General features: G+C 42.0%; 1 protein-coding gene across 5 annotated transcripts in view; it reads left to right on the top strand.

The window, feature by feature from the left end:
* The window catches only part of amot (angiomotin), a 184,842-nt gene that overhangs the window by 64,016 nt on the left and 100,404 nt on the right, over positions 1-20,422 (top strand). For all 5 annotated transcript variants that reach the window (XM_036143411.1, XM_036143412.1, XM_036143410.1 and 2 more), the window contains 2 exons: positions 16,581-17,145; positions 19,982-20,126. In XM_036143411.1, the coding sequence (XP_035999304.1) occupies positions 16,581-17,145; positions 19,982-20,126 (710 nt within the window). The remainder of the gene's footprint in view (positions 1-16,580; positions 17,146-19,981; positions 20,127-20,422) is intronic.

Raw genomic sequence — 20,422 nt, forward strand, 5'->3', positions numbered from 1 at the left:
ATTGGTCGTCTGGAAGCCAACCTTGGGGGGGGGGGGGGTAATGTCATGATGCAGCATGGCTGCACTCTGAACATTTTCTGGCTCGTTCACCAGTGCAGGCCTGATTAGGAACACCTGTCAGGCCGCAATTAACCTTGGACTCATTCCACCATCATGACAGATCTAAGGACCAAATATTTTCACATGATGATGAAAATCCAGTTGGAAGCTCCCAGGGAGGATTCCTGCTGTTTTCTGTCATAGCTGGGGCTTTTAGATTTACCTGTAGCTCAGGTGAAAATTCTTCTGCTCTCTGTTCCTTATGATTACCCTGGTGATGTTGATTTGGGTAAACCTCCAGTTATCGTCTTGCTGGATGAATATAAGTGATTACAGTCAGCTAACTTTAACCTGGGTTTTGCTGCTCCTCACTTTGCTGCAGCAGTTGGTGCCACCTGTCCTTAGCTACACAGGGACACCATCATGCCTGTCGTGTTCCTGCTCGTGTCCTGTTCCTGTTCTTGTTTGTTTCCGTCTGCCAGTTCCTGTACCCCTGCAACCTCCGTCTGGTAAATGACTCTGGCTTTCATCATCCGCTTCTTGCTGCTTCAATAAACTCTGGAAACCAGCTCTGTGTGTGTGTTTGTGCTGTGTTCTGGGTTCATCCAAGACAAATCATGACAAGATCAATAGTATAGAACTAAATTGAGGTCCAAAAGTATGTTCCATAGTGCTTAGTTCCGTGAAAACTCACCCACCTATCCTCTCTCTCACCAAACTTAATCCTACTGGGTGATTTCAATATCCACATGGATAATACTAATTTGCCTCTCACCAAAGACTTTACTTCCTGCCTAGAGAGTTTTGGATGTAAGCAATACACCACTACCCCCACACATTCCAAAGGACATAATCTGGATTTAATATGCTGCTCTGGCACCATCCCCCACAATAACATCCGATGAACTCCCCATAAGTGACCATTTTCTCCTCTCATTTGCAGTGAATCTTACTCTCTCTTTCTCTAAAACATCCCGCCTCATATCCTTCCGGAACATAAAGAACATTGATCCCTCCACCCTTATTTCAAGTATCCACTCTTCCTGCCTCCTTGACTTTAATAATCTGCTAACCTCTGATGACCTGGTCTTTCACTACAACACTGGTCTCCATAATATTCTTAACTCACTTGCGTCCGTCCGTCCGTTTTCTTCCGCTTACCCGGGGTCGGGTCGCAGGGGTAGCAGCTTCAGTAGGGAGGCCCAGACGTCCCTCTCCCCGGCCACTTGGGCCAGCTCCTCTGGGGGAATCCCAAGGCATTTCCAGGCCAGCTGGGAGACATAGTCCCTCCAGCGTGTCCTGGGTTTCCCCTGGGCCTCCTCCCGGTGGGACGTGCCCGGAACACCTCACCAGGGAGGCGTCCAGGAGGCATCCTGACCAGATGCCCGAGCCACCTCAACTGGCTCCTCTCGACGTGGAGGAGCAGCGGCTCTACTCTGAGTTCTCCCCGGATGACTTAGCTCCTCACCCTATCTCTAAGGGAGAGCCCAAACACACTACGGAGAAAACTCATTTCGGCTGCTTGCATCCGTTATCTCGTTCTTTCGGTTACGACCCAAAGTTCGTGACCATAGATGAGGGTAGGAACGTAGATCGACCGGTAAATCGAGAGTTTCGCCTTTTGGCTCAGCTCTCTCTTCACCACAACGGATCGGTACAGCGCCCGCTTCACAGCAGACGCCGCACCAATCCGCCTGTCAGTCTCCCGCTTCATCTTCCCCTTATTCGTGAACAAGACCCCAAGATACTTGAACTCCTCCACTAGGGGCAGCACATCCTCCCCAAGCCGGAGAAGGCACTTTACCCTTTTCCGGTTCAAGACCATGGTCTCAGATTTGGAGGCACTGATCCTCATCCCGGCCACTTCACACTCGGCTGCGAACCGCTCCAGTGAGAGCTGTAGATCACGCCCTGATGAAGCCAATAGGACCACGTCATCCGCGAATAGCAGAGACACAATCCTAAGGCCACCAAAACGTATCCCCTCAACACCTTGGCTGCGCCTAGAAATTCTGTCCATAAAAGTTATGAACAGAATCGGTAACAAAGGGCAACCTTGGCAGAGTCCAACTCTCACCGGAAATGAGTCCGACTTACTGCCGGCAATGCGGACCAGACTCTGACACCGGTCATACAGAGACCTGACAGCCCTTATTAAAGGGTCCGGTACTCCATACTCCCGGAGTACCCCCAACAGGATCCCTCCAGATTCACAAAGCACAAGTAGACTGGTTGGGCAAACTTCCATGCCCCCTCCAGAATCCTGCTGAGGGTATAGAGCTGGTCCAGTGTCCACGGCCAGGACGAAAACCTCACTGCTCTTCCTGAATCCGAGATTTGACTATCCTACGGACCCTCCTTTCCAGAACCCCCGAATAGACCTTACTAGGGAGGCTTAAGAGTGTGATTCCTCTATAGTTGGAACACACCCTCCGGTTCCCTCTTTTTAAATAGGGGGACCACCACCCCAGTCTGCCAATCCAGGGGAACTGCCCCTGATGGCCACGCAATGCTGCAGAGCCGCGTGAACCAACGCAGCCCCACAACCTCCAGAGCCTTAAGGTACTCAAGGCGAATCTCATCCACCCCCAGAGCCTTGCCACAGAGGAGCTTTTTAACAACCTCGGCAACCTCAGCACCAGAGATGAGAAAACCCGACCCAGAGTCCTCAGGCTCTGCTTCCGCAATGGAAGACGTGTTGGTGGGATTAAGGAGGTCTTCGAAGTATTCCGCCCACCGACGCACAACGTCCCGAGTCGAGGTCAGCAGCACATCACCCCCACTATAAACAGTGTTGGTACCGCACTGCTTCCCCCTCCTGAGATGCCGGATAGTGGACCAGAATCGCTTCGAAGCCGTACCATGGCCTCTCTAAACTCTTCCCACGCCCAAGTTTTTGCCTCGGCGGCCAGCCGAGCCGCCTGCCGCTTCGACTGCTGGTACACATCAGCTGCTTCCGGAGTCCCACAGGCCAATAAAGCCCGATAGGACTCCTTCTTCAGCTTGACGGCTTCCCTCAATGCTGGTGTCCACCAGCGTGTTCGAGGGTTGCCGCCGCGACATGCACCGACAACCTTGCGGCCACAGCTCCAACTAGCCTCCTCAACAATAGACGCACGGAACACGGTTCATTCAGACTCAATATCCCCTGCTTCCCTCGGGACGTGTTCAAAGTTCTCTCGGAGGTGGGAGTTAAAGCTACGTCTCACAGGGGACTCTGCCAGACGTTCCCAGCAAACCCTCACAATACGTTTAGGCCTGCCAGGTCTGACCGGCTTCCTCCCCCACCATCGGAGTTAACTCACTTGCTCCACTAAAAAATAGATTTGTTTCTTTCTCCGTCTCCGCCCCCTGGTACACCCAAAATCTCAGACGAATGAAAACTAAAGGACGGCAACTTGAAAGACTTTATAGAAAAACTGGTCTCACTGTACACAAAGAAATGTACAATAATCACATTATTCACTATAAGGACTCCATTGCCAGCACTAAATCACAGTACTACTCCAGCTTAATCACTGCCAATCAACATAGCTCTAAGTCACTTTTCTCTATACTCAACAATACTATCAAACACCAGGACTCTTTCCCCCGCACCTTTACACAACCTCCTTCAGCAATGACATCATGTCATACTTCACAGGAAAAATCAAGAACATTCACCAGAACCTTGGATCAACGGCTCATCTCAGCACCTCAGCTGATCTCCCCTCGCCTACACATTCATTCTCCTCCTTCCATCTTCCCACTGTCTCGGAAATCACAGAGCTCATCCAGAAATCCAAACCATCCGCCTGTCAATTGGACCCCTTCCCAACACAACTTGTCAAAACCTGCCTCCCCTCTCTGGTTCCCCTCATCTCTGCTATCATCCGCACCTCCCTCACCACTGGAACTGTCCCTACACCTCTCAAAACTGCTGTCATCACCCCGATTGTAAAAAAAAAAAAAAACCTGGCGCCGACCCCATCAACTTCAACTATCTCCAATTTACCCTTCATTTCCAAAATTCTTGAAAAAACAGTTGCCTCCCAGCCCCATTCTCACCTATCTGCCAACAGCCTGTATGAAGAATTTCAGTCTGGTTTCCAGCCACTCCATAGCACTGAAACAGCACTCATCAAAATCACCAATGACCTCCTCATGACATCTGATTCTGGACTACTCACCATCCTCATCCTCCTTGACCCGAGTGCAGCCTTTGACACCATCTGTCACACCACCCTCCTCAGTAGGCTTTCTTCCATTGGCATCACTAACACTCCGTTGGACTGGTTTATTTCCTACTTCTCTGGCCGCACTCAGTTCATTCAACTGAAGACCCTCAAATCCACCCCCTCCCCCGTCACCTCAGGCATCCCCCAGGGCTCTGTACTCGGGCCCCTCCTCTTCATCATCTATCTCCTTCCCCTTGGCAATATCTTCCGCAAATTTAATATCCACTTCCATTGCTATGCCGATGACACCCAGCTCTACCTCTCCATGCAACCATCGTCCTCTCTTCCTCCCACCTCCCTCACAGATTGCATCTTTGAAATAAAAGCCTGGTTCACCTACAACTTCCTACAATTAAACAGTAGTGAAAACTGAGGTTCTCCTCATTGGCACCAAATCAACTCTTTCCAAAACCGACAGTTTCCCACTTATTGACAGTTCCTCCTTCTCCCCCTCCTCCCAGGTTAAGAGTCTGGGTGTCATCCTTGATAGCACCCTATCCTTTCAATCCCATATCAATAACGTTACCCGGTCTGCCTACTTCCAGTTAAGAAACATCAACCGCCTCTGTCCCTCCCTTACCCCACGCACTGCTGCCATACTTGTGCACAGCCTTGTTACCTCCCGACTGGATTACTGCAACTCACTCCTCTTTGGCCTTCCTCAGAAATCACTTCATAAACTACAATTGGTCCAGAACTCAGCTGCTCGCATCATAACAAGAACTCCCTCTATCCACCACATCACTCCAGTCCTCTGACAGCTCCACTGGCTCCCCGTGCAGTTCCGCATTCAATACAAAATTCTCATGGTGACATTCAAGACCACCTTGCCCCCCCCCCCCATATCTGTCAGGCCTCCTGCATATTCCCACCCCTTCCCGTGGTCTTAGATCCTCATCTGCTTTACACCTGTCTGTCCCTTCCGCCTGTCTCACCACCATGGGGAGCAGAGCATTCAGCCGCTTTGCCCCCCGCCTCTCGAACTCTCTACCACCCCTACTTAGAAACACGGACTCACTTCTCCATTTTAAATCACAACTCAAAACTCATCTATTTAAGACTGCCTATTCTCTTTAATTATCAATTTCCCTGTCCAAGCCTCTGTATTTTTTAAATGTTTTTTTTGTTTTCATTTTGTTTCTGACATTCAGTTTTTTATCCTTTTGTACCGTGACCTTGAGTGTCCAGAAAGGCGCCTTTTAAATAAAATGTATTATTATTATTATTAAAATCAAAGCATTTATTCCTAAAATAACTAATAGCAAATCTATTTGTGCCTGTAGGACATATAGTGAGTGTAAAGGTCAGCCTCCCTTTTTTGTATTTTCTGTGCTGACTAAACATGCAGCTTTGTTTTTTTTAAAGCTGCTGAATTATTAGTGAAAAAAATCATCACACAATTAATCACAAATGTACCATTAATTAGTTAACTGTTTTATATTTCTGAATAATACATGTAATATATATTATGTAAGCTAAACATGGATACAGTTTTACTCATAGTAATACATACATTCTAAATTATTTATACAGTTCTTAATAACTGAAATATTAATACTGATAACTGGACAAAGGATGAGGGGTCCAGGAAAACTCCAGAATGAGGCTCTGTGTTATATTTTAAAACTGACTAGTTAAAACCTTTTAAAAACAAAGTGTTTAGTAGTAAAGATGCTCTTACCGCTCACATGCTCAGTGGAGAACAACTGACTGTGTTGTAAAATGTTTTATTTATTATTTTCAGATAGCAAAATGAAAATAGTTTCTTCATCAGATGAATGAAGGGCTGGAAAGATGCAAGAAAACAAATCAGGTTCATGAAAGAAGGAACAGATTTAGAGGATCAGTTTTAGTTAATTGTTTAGAAAGCTGGCATAATAATTAAAATAATATATTTTTACATATAGGAAAATAGACTTTATAGCTGCTCCGTCTGACAACAAATTTTGTCAGACGGAGCAGAAATTTATATTAAGGCTTTTCTAAATATCTTTAAAGCTAAATGATGATCATTATCTTCTCCAGGTAAATGTTTTTTTTCTTCATCCTTCAATTCAACTACTTTTATAAAATGGAAATCATTGTAAAAATGTTTTGCTTGATTCAAAATAATTTACAGCTAAGTCTATAAAGCTGAAACAAAATGTAGCACTATTAATATTTTTATTTGTCAAAATATTAAAGGTTATCTCTTAAACAATGAAAGATAGATGGATATTTGTACCATTTTACCTCCCATTACCTTCTTGAAGGAGCTGAAAGCCACGCCTCGTAGACACTGCAGTGGTGTTGCTGACTTAGGCACATCAAACATTTTGTATTCTGCATGCTGGTGTGCCTGCTTGTTGATTGACAGCTACCTCCAGATGAATATACAAATGTATTATTTAGGGCTGCAACCAACGATTATTTTAATAATTGATTAATTGGTCTATTACTTTTACAATTAATAGATGAATTGGGCAAAAAAAGAGTTTTATTTCCACTTCTTTTTTCCAAAATAGAACATTTGGACTGAGAGCAAATAAGTGAACAAAAAAGTTGCTACTTAGGTGTTCTATTACAATAATCTTAGGTAATAAATAATTTCACTTCAAATAAAGAAGGTTATGTTGACTAGATTATTAGTTAATGATTTAATAATCAATGTTGTCTATATGAACAGTGATTTATATGGAGATAAATTCCTGCCAAAACGTTGCACACAAAAAAAAAGTTTTGCACACAAATAAAACTTGTTTTGCACACAAAAAGATATGTTTCACACAAAAAAAATGTTTTGCAAACTGTTCGCCAACCTTGCACTCAAAATATTATTTATAAGTTTTCCTCGAGTACAAAACGGTCTGTGCTCGCAAAAAAAACAGCCTCTTCTCGAGAAACAATCCCACCCCCGCTGCGGTAAATTTGTGCCAAAAGTCACGTGATGCATTGAGTTGTTGTTGTTGTTCAGACTTCCCGACAGCAGGGGGTGCACCCGAAAGAAACTGAAACGCGCCGGTTTGGCTGAGGAAGAAAGACGTGATATCACAGCTAACAGCATCAGCCACCCACAGGTAACTTTCAAAACTTTCCCGGTGAAAAAGTAATAGCTCACTATGCAGATAGATCATGTAAGATTTCAGTTAAAGGCACTTGTTTAGTTTTATCTCTGATGTAAAAATGCCGTGTAACGTATTTAAACCATGATTTGATCTTTAACTCTCCTTTCACAATTCAACATCTTTAGAGAGACGTGTGGTGCACAGGAACTAACATATACAACTATGTGCTGCACTCAGGAGAGGACAACAGTTTGCTTGACCTGTCAAACATGTTAGATAATTTCTGTTGTCACTATTTATTTGTCCCAAGACTACGTGTAAGTTTTGACACCATCAGCAGTGGCTGGGATGACCATTCACTCAGAACTGAGGGGAATCTAACACTCAGTCAGTTATGGGAGATGGGAAGTATCCAGCATACTGTCGTAGAACCAGACATCACAGAGGTAAGAAGGATTTTTTTGTGCTTGCTATTATACAGTTTCTCACATTGAGTATATTTCAAACCAGAAATGAATTTATCTGATCATTTATCTGATCACTCCAATACAACAAAACATTGAATACATCAGAGAGGTGTTATTGAAACTGTTTTCTTTGAAATGTGTTTATTATTAAAATAATTAATGGATTTTGGAGTCTTTTTTTCAATCCTTAGCTCCATGAATTAAATTATATTCAGTAAGTTATAGCAACAGAATCATGGCCTCTTTTTTTTATTCTCTATATATCTCCATCTTTCTTGCAGGGACTCTGCCTGCCTCATATTGACTGGGACAACAGGGGACTGCTTGATGACGCACACTGTGGGGTCACTATTTCTGAAACTGGCGATGTGTTGAGCCCTGAACAACTGGTAGCACTGAGGGCAGCCATGGATGCACTGGGACATTCTGAATCACACGGCTCAGACATATATATATATATATATATATATATATATATATATATATATATATATATATATGTTGCTACTGTCCAGTATGACCAACACTTTACAAGTTTAAGCTTATTGTAGTTACCATTGTTGCAAAAGGTTTTCAAGTAGTAAAATCTAGCCAGGAAAATGTAACTAAGTTAGTGTATTCACTGAATAAAAATGTAGAATTGCTGGGATTGTGATAGTAAATGTGTAAGGTACTGTATAAACCTTTTGAAAATGCTGAGGTTATTGAAAAAAAAGGGGCAAGTGGGGCTGTTACTAAAACTGAGGATGCAAACACTGTGGGACAATTAAACAGTCCTTTATTTTCCACATTGTATAATAAACATACCCTTTGATAAAGTATTCATTTCCAATTCTTACCAATATTAATCAAAGTGAATACACCTTTTCCACAAGGATTGCTTTTATTATTGAAATTAAGACTGAAAGAACTCCATGAATTCTCCAGGTTTTTCCCAGTAAACAATCCATGTATTACCAATAAAACGGGCTGTATTAAAAAAAAAAAACTGGCTGATGAAATGGATGAAGCCAAAAACAGGACTATGAAAAAAATTTCTGCATGTAAGACTGTCAGGAAATTTAGAACAATCTCAAACCTGGCCTTTTTTTTCTTCTAACCTTTGTATTCAGCCTGAACGGCTCCACTAAGAGCTATGAAGGACATGCTGCAACAGCTACTGATCAAAGTAGTTAATACTGGGAACTAAAACGGTTACATATTAAGTTATTTTTTAACAAGCCCAGATTCCATCAAATCCTGAATTGTTCAAGTCTTGGTAGTCTTGTGATGGAAGTCGACCTGGGAGACTACCAGGGCTACTTTCCATGGTGAGAGTTCATGTAGGAGCCGTCCATCCAGCCCAGAACTTTGATGGCCTTCACCTCATCAGTGGATGCTGGAAAACATACACTCACCAGCCACTTTATTAGGTACCCCATGCTAGTAACGGGTTGGACCCCCTTTTGCCTTCAGAACTGCCTCAATTCTTCATGGCATAGATTTAACAAGGTGCTGGAAGCATTCCTCAGGGAGTTTGGTCCATATTGACATGATGGCATCACACAGTTGCCGCAGATTTGTCGGCTGCACATCAATGATGCGAATCTCCCGTACCACCACATCCCAAAGATGCTCTATTGGATTGAGATCTGGTGACTGTGGAGGCCATTTGAGTACAGCGAACTCATTGTCATGTTCAAGAAACCAGTCTGAGATGATTCCAGCTTTATGACATGGCGCATTATCCTGCTGAAAGTAGCCATCATCGGTTGGGTACATTGTGGTCATAAAGGGATGGACATGGTCAGCAACAATACTCAGGTAAGCTGTGGCGTTGCAACGATGCTCAATTGGTACCAAGGGGCCCAAAGAGTGCCAAGAAAATATTCCCCACACCATGACACCACCACCACCAGCCTGAACCGTTGATACAAGGCAGGATGGATCCATGCTTTCATGTTGTAGATGCCAAATTCTGACCCTACCATCCGACTGTCGCAGCAGAAATCGAGACTCATCAGACCAGGCAACGTTTTTCCAATCTTCTATTGTCCAATTTCGATGAGCTTGTGCAAATTGTAGCCTCAGTTTCCTGTTCTTAGCTGAAAGGAGTGGCACCCGATGTGGTCTTCTGCTGCTGTAGCCCATCTGCCTCAAAGTTTGACGTACTGTGCGTTCAGAGATGCTCTTCTGCCCACCTTGGATGTAACGGGTGGTTATTTGAGTCACTGTTGCCCTTCTATCAGCTCGAACCAGTCTGGCCATTCTCCTCTGACCTCTGGCATCAACAAGGCATTTCCGCCCACAGAACAGCCGCTCACTGGATGTTTTTTCTTTTTCGGACCATTCTCTGTAACCCCTAGAGATGGTTGTGCGTAAAAATCCCAGTAGATTAGCAGTTTCTGAAATACTCAGACCAGCCCTTCTGGCACCAACAATCATGCCACGTTCAAAGTCACTCAAATCACCTTTCTTCCCCATACTGATGCTCGGTTTGAACTGCAGGAGATTCTCTTGACCATGTCTACATGCCTAAATGCACTGAGTTGCCGCCATGTGATTGGCTGCTTTGAAATTAAGTATTAACGAGCAGTTGGACAGGTGTACCTAATAAAGTGGCCGGTGAGGGTATGTGTTATGGTTATGTAAAGGACAATACTCCTCTTAAAGAAAAAAATAAATCACCACTAGGATGAAAACAAACTTTTCAAGAAAATATCTGCCCATGTGGCCAATTCCAGATGTGGTTTTTGCCATGGCCAAACCAATTTTATTAAGTGCACAACACATATTTGCAATTGGGCACAGATGACCTCATTTTTACTTTGAAGAAATTAAGGAGTTAGAAAGGTAGTGAGATATAATCTAGATCTGCTGCTATATGCTTTACTTGTAACATTCATATTCATGTTATAAAACGCAATTTTTAATTTATTTCCTTACCAATTTTCATATAATCAATATCCACTCGTTGCAATTATTTTAAATTTCTTAAGAATCCGTTTTGCACATAAGCATACATGCATTGGTTTGACAGTTTTAGGATAAATGACCAAATCCAAACACCAATTTAGGTTTACACCAATAAGAACAATAGACAGTCATTTGAAAATAACATAAAAACCACATTATAATCTGTTAACAATGCATTTATCGGGGTATCCACTCAGGTACTATTTATTTGACACAGCACAGTAAATGGAGAAGCCAACCACAGTGGCTGCATTACAAAGCAAAAGTTGTTTTAGCATGGCGTTCAACCTAAGGCTAGCTTTCATGTTATTTGCTCTAAAAAGTAACATGGTCTCTTACTGTAACACAGCAGGGCCTTTAACTGAAATCTTACATGATCTATCTGCATAGTGAGCTATTACTTTTTCACTGGGAAAGTTTTGAAAGTTACCTGTGGGGAGCTGATGCTGTTAGCTGTGATATCACGTCTTTCTTCCTCAGCCAAACCAGCGCATTTCCCCTGCTGTCGGGAAGTCTGAAAAACCACAACAACTCAATGCATCATGTGACTTTTGGCACAAATTTACCGCAGCGGGGGTGGGATTGTTTCGTACTCGAGAAGAGGCTGTTTTGTGCGAGCACAGACCGTTTTGTACTCGAGGAAAACTTATAAATGATATTTTGAGTGCAAGGTTGGCGAACAGTTTGCAAAACAATTTTGTTTTGTGTGAAACATATCTTTTTGTGTGCAAAACAAGTTTTATTTGAGTGCAACACATTTTTTTGTGTACACCCTTTTGGCAGGAATTTTTCTTCATAGATTTAACACAACAAAAGTGAAGCTGTAAAATTGGGGTGTCAAATGCGGTTCCGTTGAACCTCACCCTTATACCCCGTTTACACTACCCCTTTTTAACCATGCTGAGACCAGTCCGAGCTCGGTAACCGAGATAACTATCGAGTGTAAATGGAACGCAAAGTGAACTGAACCGAGCCAGACACAACTGAACCGCGCTAAATTCAATTCAATTCAATTTATATAGCGCCAATTCATGAAACATGTAATCTCAAGGCACTTTACAAAGTCAAAATCAATTATATTATACAGATTGGTCAAAAATTTCCTATAAAAGGGATCCAGTTGATTGCTTCAAAGTCCCGACAAGCAGCATTCACTCCTGGAGAAGCGTAGAGCCACAGGGAGATTTGTCTGCATTGTCCATGGCTTTGCAGCAATCCCTCATACTGAGCAAGCTTGAAGCGACAGTGGAAAGAAAAACCACCCATTAGCAGGAAGGAAAAACCTCCAGCAGAACCGGGCTCAGTATGAACGGTCATCTGCCTCGACCGACTGGGGGTTACAGAAGACAGAGCAGAGACACAACAAGAGAGACAAACAAGCACAGAAGCAAACATTGATCCAGTAATCTATTCTATATTAGATGATAATAGCGGGTGAGCTGTCTTCTCTGGATGATGTCTCAGATAACAGAACGCCAGACCAGATGTACCTACTATGAAGAAAAAAAAGAGAGAGAACAAAAAGTTATAAGCAGAAATGATGACAAGCAATGCATAACTGAAGAACAGTAGAACTCGATTGAGTGAGAAAAATAGATCCTGATGTCCTCCAGTAGCCCATAAAAGAAGCACATCCCCATAGGTAGGTCAGGGCAACATAAGCCACTCTAGTTGTAAGCTTTGTCAAAAAGGAAAGTTTTAAAATTACTCTTAAAAGTAGACAGGGTGTCTGCTTCACGGACCAAAACTGGGAGTTGGATCCACAGGAGAGGAGCCTGATAGCTAAAGGATCTGCCATCCATTCTACTTTTAGAGACTCTAGGATTCACCAGCAGACCTGCAGTCTGAGAGCAAAGTGCTCTGTTAGGAACATACGGGGTAATCATAGCTGTGAAATATGATGGAGCTTGATTATTAAGGGCTTTATACGTTAGAAGAAGAATTTGAAATTGTATTCTTGATTTAACAGGAAGCCAATGAAGGGAAGCTAAAATTGGAGAAATATGATCCTGTCACGATCGAGAGACAGAGGACCCAGTATTCAGCCAGACAAAAAGGAGGTATGATTAAAGAAGGTTTAATGGAGGTGTTCTTCACAATGCAGGGACAAGCAGGCTCAGTGGTCAGAATAACAGTCAAAAATCTGGTACACAAGAAGCAATCCAAAAACAAGCAGAAGTACAGATCGGGGTAAGGCAAACTCAGAATATCACCAGGCAGGTCCAGGTCAGAAAAACAGGTAGGCAGACAGACAGGGCAGGGCAGGAAAATCAAGATCAAGTATCAAGCTGGCTCAGAAATCAAAAAGGTGCAGTTGGGTTATCGTCAACAGGATCAATCAAAAATAGAAAGCTGGACAGAAACTCACCAAAGGCTTGTTAATGATCTGGCCGTTTGCAGATGTTTAATGCAGGACTATATAGGGGAGTGAGCAGGTGAACGGGAGTGAAGACTAATTACAAGTGACAGATGGAAATAATCAAAGGAAAGGTGGTAACTGAACTGAACTGATTGGCTAGTGACTGGAGGTTGACAGGTGAGCAGATCTGATTGGCTGGTAACTGGTGATCGGGGAGTGACAGATAAACAGATTGAGTGAGCTGGCAGCTTGTTGGGAGGAGACAACTGAACTGGAAACAGAGATGTGAACTGATCAAAATAAAGCAAAGAACAAACAAAACAAAACAAAACCCAAATCGTGACAGATCCCTTTTATTGATTTTCATCAGGACTCTTGCTGCAGCATTTTGGATCAGCTGAAGACTTTGAACTGCATTTTGTGGACTTCCTGATAGCAAAGATTTACGGTAGTCCAGCCTTGAAGTAACAAATGCATGGACTAGTTTTTCAGCATCACCCCTGGACAGAATGTTTCTAATTTTGGCAATCTCCCGGAGGTGAAAAAAGGAAACTCTGGAAACCTGTTTAATATGGCATTTAAATGACATGTCTTGGTAAAAAATAACACCAAGATTTTTTACTTTATTACCAGATGCCAAGTTAATGCCATCCAGATTAAGTGATTGATTAAGAAGTTTATTTTTTGAGGACTCTGGTCCAAAGATTACAACTTCTGTCTTGTCAGAATTTAAATGCAAAAAATTCCAGGGGTGAGCTCGGCCTGGTTTTTCTCTGGCCCAGTTCTCTAATAACAAAGAGCGCATGAGCAGACCGCGTCATCTCCTTACAGCCAGCGGACATTTCAGACAATCATAAAAATACTAGCTTCCCTACCGTGACACACGAGCTCCAGTGATGATTCTGCTTAGCAGTGTGATGAACCTCAGCGTCTGTCGTTGTTTTCTGCGTCTGTAAATCCTTATTAGACGTTTGTTTGTCTTATCCACTTCCCAAATGCCGACTCTGTCAAGTAAATTCACCAAAAGTTGCCGTCTTCGCCTGACTCTCTGCAAACAACAAAATAAAAAGTACGTTTATTCTATAAGTTTTTCTAATTTTTCTTCGAAGAGTCAAAAATGGTGTTCGATATTTAATACTCTTTATTTCTTCTAGGGGTTTTACATTTTTGAGGGTGTCCTTTAGGGATGCTTTGGTCTTGTTTTTCTGTAAGTGTTTTTAATGTAGGTCTGCCTCATCATTCTGAGTGTCTCACCAAAATTTCATTATGGTTACATAACAACATGGTTACATAAAAGACTCTTGGTTCTTGAAAAGTTAGCTTAGACCCCTCTTCCTCTCTCCCATACGGTATATTCACTTAGACTTTGTCAGCAAATTAAAACTTAAAGCTTAATCAAAAAATTATTACCATCAGAATGAAATTGTATTCCTATCATATTCCTATTGACACTTCTTCCGATTAACTCATGAATTTACAGCGCATGCTTGTGTAGGATGGGACCGCAGCACTGTGCAGCACAGAACAATTTGGGATGATCATAATTTCCTCCCACTCTCTCAATAGCAATAGCAGGAGTTCTCAACCACTCTCAGAACCTGGTGCAGGTCCATTTTATGCAGTCAAAACAGTCAGAACCAACACATCTCCGTGTTTGTTGTTGTATTTCTCCGCATAAAAAAAGTACAAACCTTCTGTGGTTGTTTTATGGAAATTCAACAACTCTGCTAATGTCAGATAGGTACTACTTTAAATAAAGATTGGTGCAATTAAATGCATATTATGATTGAATTATTTGATTCTGAGTCCAAAAAAACGGTGCTTTCGGAATACTTTCTTACCTTTTTAATCCAAAGACATTTCAATCCAATCGGGGAAATTTGCGCACATAAACAAGCTCCTGTCATTAACCAGCTAACAAGCTAACAGAGCTACCTGACTGACACCCCGAAGCATGACTTTGGCCACACAGGACTCTGCTCACAGCCCGCAAGTCAAGCTCTGTCTGGGTTTCCTCACTTTGAAAAGGAACAAACCTAAAATATTGTAATGACTTCGCCTGATTTTGAGCTCCCTTCATCCTCATCAATCACTCCATGTTGTTTCACCTCCTGTATCACTGTGGAGCTCTCGTGCCATGTCAAATTGTCAGTTTAGATTTTGTGAAGCGAGACGTGCTCCCTATCTTTTCAGGACTTAGGTCAAACCATTTTCTATGTCGTCATTTATAGAATTTACTACAAAAAAGCAGTATTTGAAATTTCCGCCTTGCTGCGTTCAACTCACTCTGCAGCCAGTCAGCATTGACGAAGCTCTGCAGGTGAGGTAAACGGCTCCGTGACATGGCGAGTTACGCATTAATTGCGTGACACAACAAATCAATGATTGAATCAATTGTTTATCTTTATCGATTCATTGTTGCATCCCTAGTATTATTGAAAGCTGTAGGGTCATGTCTCTTATTCTTTCGCTGTAGAGGCCAGGGGAGAGACTACAGGAAAATTTTGCACTACTGTCTGAGTCTCAGTATTGCAACATGAAGCCCTACAGAACCTTTCATACTCAGGGCAGACTTAGAGGGGGGCCCCTTCACAAAAATGTGCCTAAAATTTGCTCCGCCTCTCTCTCTGCTTAATGCTTGCCAATGATTTGACCCTTCTGAAACAGACTGACATCTTTTTCACGACCACGGGATGTGTCGTTCAACATGGTTGTTTAAGAAATGAGAACCAGCTCATTGCACCAGTTGGGATTAAATAACTTGTTCCCAGCTGAAACATAATTGCCCATGCAGTAATTATCCAATGGAAGGCTCATATCTATTGTATAGTTAAATCAAGATAACAACCTTTTTTTGGCCAGGCAGTGGATTTTTTCAGTTAAAATTTTTTGATAAACTGCTTGCTGTTTTTTAATAATGAAGCAAGAAGCTCTGTGACAACTCCTTTTTATATAAACAATATATTACCATTTTTGGAACTGATCGTACTCACTGAAGTCACTACATATAAAATGATTTAGGCAAAACATGTACTATAACTACTCTCTATAGGAAATCTACTGACACTTACCCAGCCCTGTGTTCAAAGGCTAATAAACTCGTTTAAAGCAGGTGAGAGCTGCCAACAAGCTGTCAGGTGTTACTGCAGAGCTGTTTTGTGCATTAATGCAAACTTCTTTTCAGCAACCTTTGTCACTCGCTTGTTACAGCTACATCATGGTAAAGAAAAAACATTCCCCCCTTAGGATTTTACACACTTTATAGGTGTACCTAGTACTTTCACAATCTTTTACATCATGAGTTCTTCTTGGTTTAATACATAGTACAATCAGTGGTTTGTATTTTTTGCATTTCAAATTAAATTGTTAAAGATCAGCTCATTTATATGTTGATACCTTAAAAAAGATTTTTTTGTAATGACTATATCCATAAATTAAAAGTTTGCTTTATGCTAGATAGTCAAGAAACATTGTGACCACACGGCTGATCTCTCCACAGATCCAGTAAGGAGGTTTCAGTTCACTACCAGAGACCCCTCAATCAGCACAGTCCCACCTCTTCTGTCACCTCTGTTGGATCTTTGTCCCGCGCCCAGTCATCTACTCTGAGCAGTGTGCTTTCTGCCTCTCACTCCTCTCATCCATCAATTCCTCACCAGTCACCTCCAAACCATGGAGAGCCTTACCCAATCATGGTACCCCATGGTCCACAGGGCACAGGCTCCCACCAAGTGGCAGAGCTTTTCCCTTCAGGGCCTGTTCATCAGACAGCACAGAGGAGTCATAATTTTCTTTCTGATTCTCATGGCTCCACTCCTGGGTTGCATCATTATCAGCAGCAACATCAATGTCAACAACATCACCAACTCCTAGGACCTCCACAGTCCCAGTTGTCTATGCAGGCAGGGCATTTTCCACAACAGCACTCCTACTTACAGCTACAGGGGGAGCCCTTTGCAGTAATGGCCCGTGCCCAGCAGATGGTAGATGTTCTTACAGAGGAGAACAGAATTCTGAGACAGGAGATGGAGGCTTGTCGTGAGAAAGTCACCAAGCTACACAAGGTAAGATTTTCACCAAAATGTCTAAAACATTTCAGTCAGTGTTTGTTCTTCCCTCTGCTGTTCTGTTTCTAAATTTCTTTATAAGATTTCAGCGCATGGCAGGAGCTTTAGATGAGTTATAAATGCTAAATAAAATAAATAAATTGCACTCTGTACAATCCCCACAGGGTGTTCCCACCTCTGAACTGTATTTATCAACAGTGCAGGGGACACACCATTTTAAGTAGAACACATAAACACCAGGTGATGATATCAAAATAGGTTACAGTGTTATTAAACTGAGTTGCAAGTAATTTCACTTGAAGACCAAGTGAAATTACTTGCACTGACCAACATACAGTAACAGCACTTAAGTAAGAAAACAGGCTTGTGTTATTATTGTACTTCAAAAGATTTTCCTAATGTTTAGTGTTTTCAGGTCTTTCACTTAAATAACGCAGACTACAATGATTGTGGAACTAAAATCGGGAGTTCAAAACATGCATTCACAACATTTAAACCGGTTTATTTGTCTAAGCTCAACAGGCCCAAGTGCTGCCTTGACCTTATTTTGTTCTTTACTCTTCCTTACTTACATTTAGAATAGAGCAGAATAGAATAAATATATCCGTTATTGCCTCTCAGTGGGGAAATCTGGTAACATTACTACCAAAAACAAATATATATATTTTATGTTATACCAACCCAAAAGTATTGCATAATTAAAATGTGAAAGAAAAAATACACATGGCTTTCAAAATATTTTACAAAAAAATATCATCACTAGCATCCATTTGTATTCTGACCCTTTGGCCAATATTTTGTAGAACCAACTATCACGGGAATTACAACAGCAACTTTTTGGCAAACATAGTTAATACATTTAATTAGCCAATTTTCTAGTTATACTGACGCTTCAAAGCACTCAATACTGGAGTCGCATTCACCATGTTACACTCAAGCACACAAAAATAACAATATTCAGATCAGTCAGCAACTTGAAGTGCCTTGCTTGGGGGCATGTTGACATGTTAAAGGACATAAAGCTGGATTTAAAACCTTCAAGAACTCTTCCAATTACCAACTTAGCCGATTGTTGATGTGTCAGCTCCTTGGTGAGACACAAGTCATAATTTTGGTCTGATTGAAGTTGGTCATGTCATTTGCTGTTGATGCCAAATTAGTAGTTGATTTTGGAAAGGTATTGGTATTCACTATTTGCTTCACCCTATTGACATCCTGGTAAATACCACACACCCAAACATGGTATAAAGGCTAACTGAATCCATAGCCTTTTTCACGAAAACATTCATATGACTAAAATGATGAATCCTAGGCTGTTTAAATAAGTGGGTATGTTCAGTTTGCACTGATGTAAGCTTTCATAATTGTAACTTATGTAACATAACCACCAGAGCTGTGGAGGGTAGCTCAGTAAGGTTCTTATGTAACGTTATGAATGAAATGTGGGTCAGGCATCTGTCATTCTAAACATCAGTTAAAGCCACTGGCTGCGTATGCCTGTGCAGTGCATTACAGTTAATAGAGAAACTTCGTACAGCAAAGATCCAGCTGTGGGCAGATGTTGCTTGATGGGTTGAGTAGTCGTCTTGCAATTGGAAGGTTGTGGGTTTGATTCCAGCTTCCATGTGTCACATGTCAATGTGCCCCTGGGCAAGGCACTTAACCCCAAATTGCCTATCAAGCTGTGTATTGGAGTATGAATGTGTGCACGTTAGTGAGAGCGATTGGGTGAATGTGGCTCTAGTGTACAGCGCTTTGAGTGGAGTATTACAGTACGACTGGAAAAGCGGTATATACATTTTTACTGTTTCGGGTTACACTTTATTTGAAGCGGTGTACATAAGACTGACATTACACTGTCATAAACATGACATAACACCTGTTATGAACATAAATGACTCTTTATGAATGTTTAGGACTGTTGTCATTAATTGTCATTCTGTAAATTATGACACTATTCAAGCAAAGTTGACATTGTTTAAAATGTCTTTATGACAACTTGACATTAACAGAGACATGGTTAAGTTTAGGGCTTGATTTGGGATTAGGTTAAATTTAGGGCTTGATTTGGGATTAGGTTAAATTTAGGGCTTGATTTGGGATTGGGTTAAATTAAGGGATTGATTTGGGATTAGGTTAAATTAAGGGCTTGATTTGGGATTAGGTTAAATTAAGGGCTTGGTTTGGGATTAAGTTAAATTAAGGTCTTGATTTGGGATTTGGTAAATTAAGGGCTTGACTTGGGGTTTTGTTAAGGTAATGGCTTGTCATAACAAATACATTTTAAACAATGTCAACTCTGCTTTAATAGTGTCATAATTTACCGAATGACAATTAATGACAACAGTCCTAAACATTCATAAAGAGTCATTTATGTTCATAACAGGTGTTATGTCATGTTTATGACAGTGTAATGTCAGTTTTATGTACACCCCTTCAAATAAAGTGTTACCCTGTTTTGCACCAATGCAGTTCAGTGCAACTTGTCCAGCGTGTGTTAATAGCCTTAGGTAATGACGCCATGTAAACCATGAGCTGCTAAACAAGCACATTCCTCCCAATGGTTCCTCTGCTCTCACAATCTGGGTGGGTAGTATAACATTGACAGACTGCCTTTAACTTCCCCTGACTCCTCTGCACTTTACAGATGCCCTAAAGGCATCTCAGTACAAGCTTGAAGTATTTCGTGTAAAAGCACTTGTTAAATAAGCAAATGATGTCCGAGATCTAAATAGAATATATGACATTAACTGCTGTCAGATCTGATAATTGGTACAAAGTGGGTAAAGAGCAATGGAATAAATAACTTACTGTATGTTTTGTTTGTGGGTAGTTGGAAACAGAGATACAGCTGGTGTCAGATGCCTATGAAAACCTCGCTAAGTCCTCCTCTAAAAGGGAAGCTTTGGAGAAAACCATGAGGAATAAGTTGGAGCTACAGGTGCGCCGACTACATGACTTCAACAGAGACCTGCGAGGTGAGAGCTGGGAAAAGGATTAACTAATCACCATGTGGTAAAAATGCTTTTGCAAGCTTGGACATTATGACAGATGCCCTCTCCGTGCATTCTGCTAGTGGGGGGGATGGGGGTGGGGTGAACCCAGCCTGGGTGTCTGTCGTATGTGGTGTGGGAGATGTTTGAATGTTAGTGTTGGAGTGAGTTTCTGTCCTACGTGGGGTCAGTAGTGGCTTGGATGGCAGCTGTCGGTGCTCATTCTATCCAGGGAAAAGGGATCTGAATGGTTTGGGCGGGCTGGCTAACGAGAGTGTGTC

Source organism: Fundulus heteroclitus, chromosome 11 (genome assembly GCF_011125445.2).
Source record: "Fundulus heteroclitus isolate FHET01 chromosome 11, MU-UCD_Fhet_4.1, whole genome shotgun sequence".
NCBI classification, from domain to species: Eukaryota; Metazoa; Chordata; class Actinopteri; order Cyprinodontiformes; family Fundulidae; genus Fundulus; species Fundulus heteroclitus.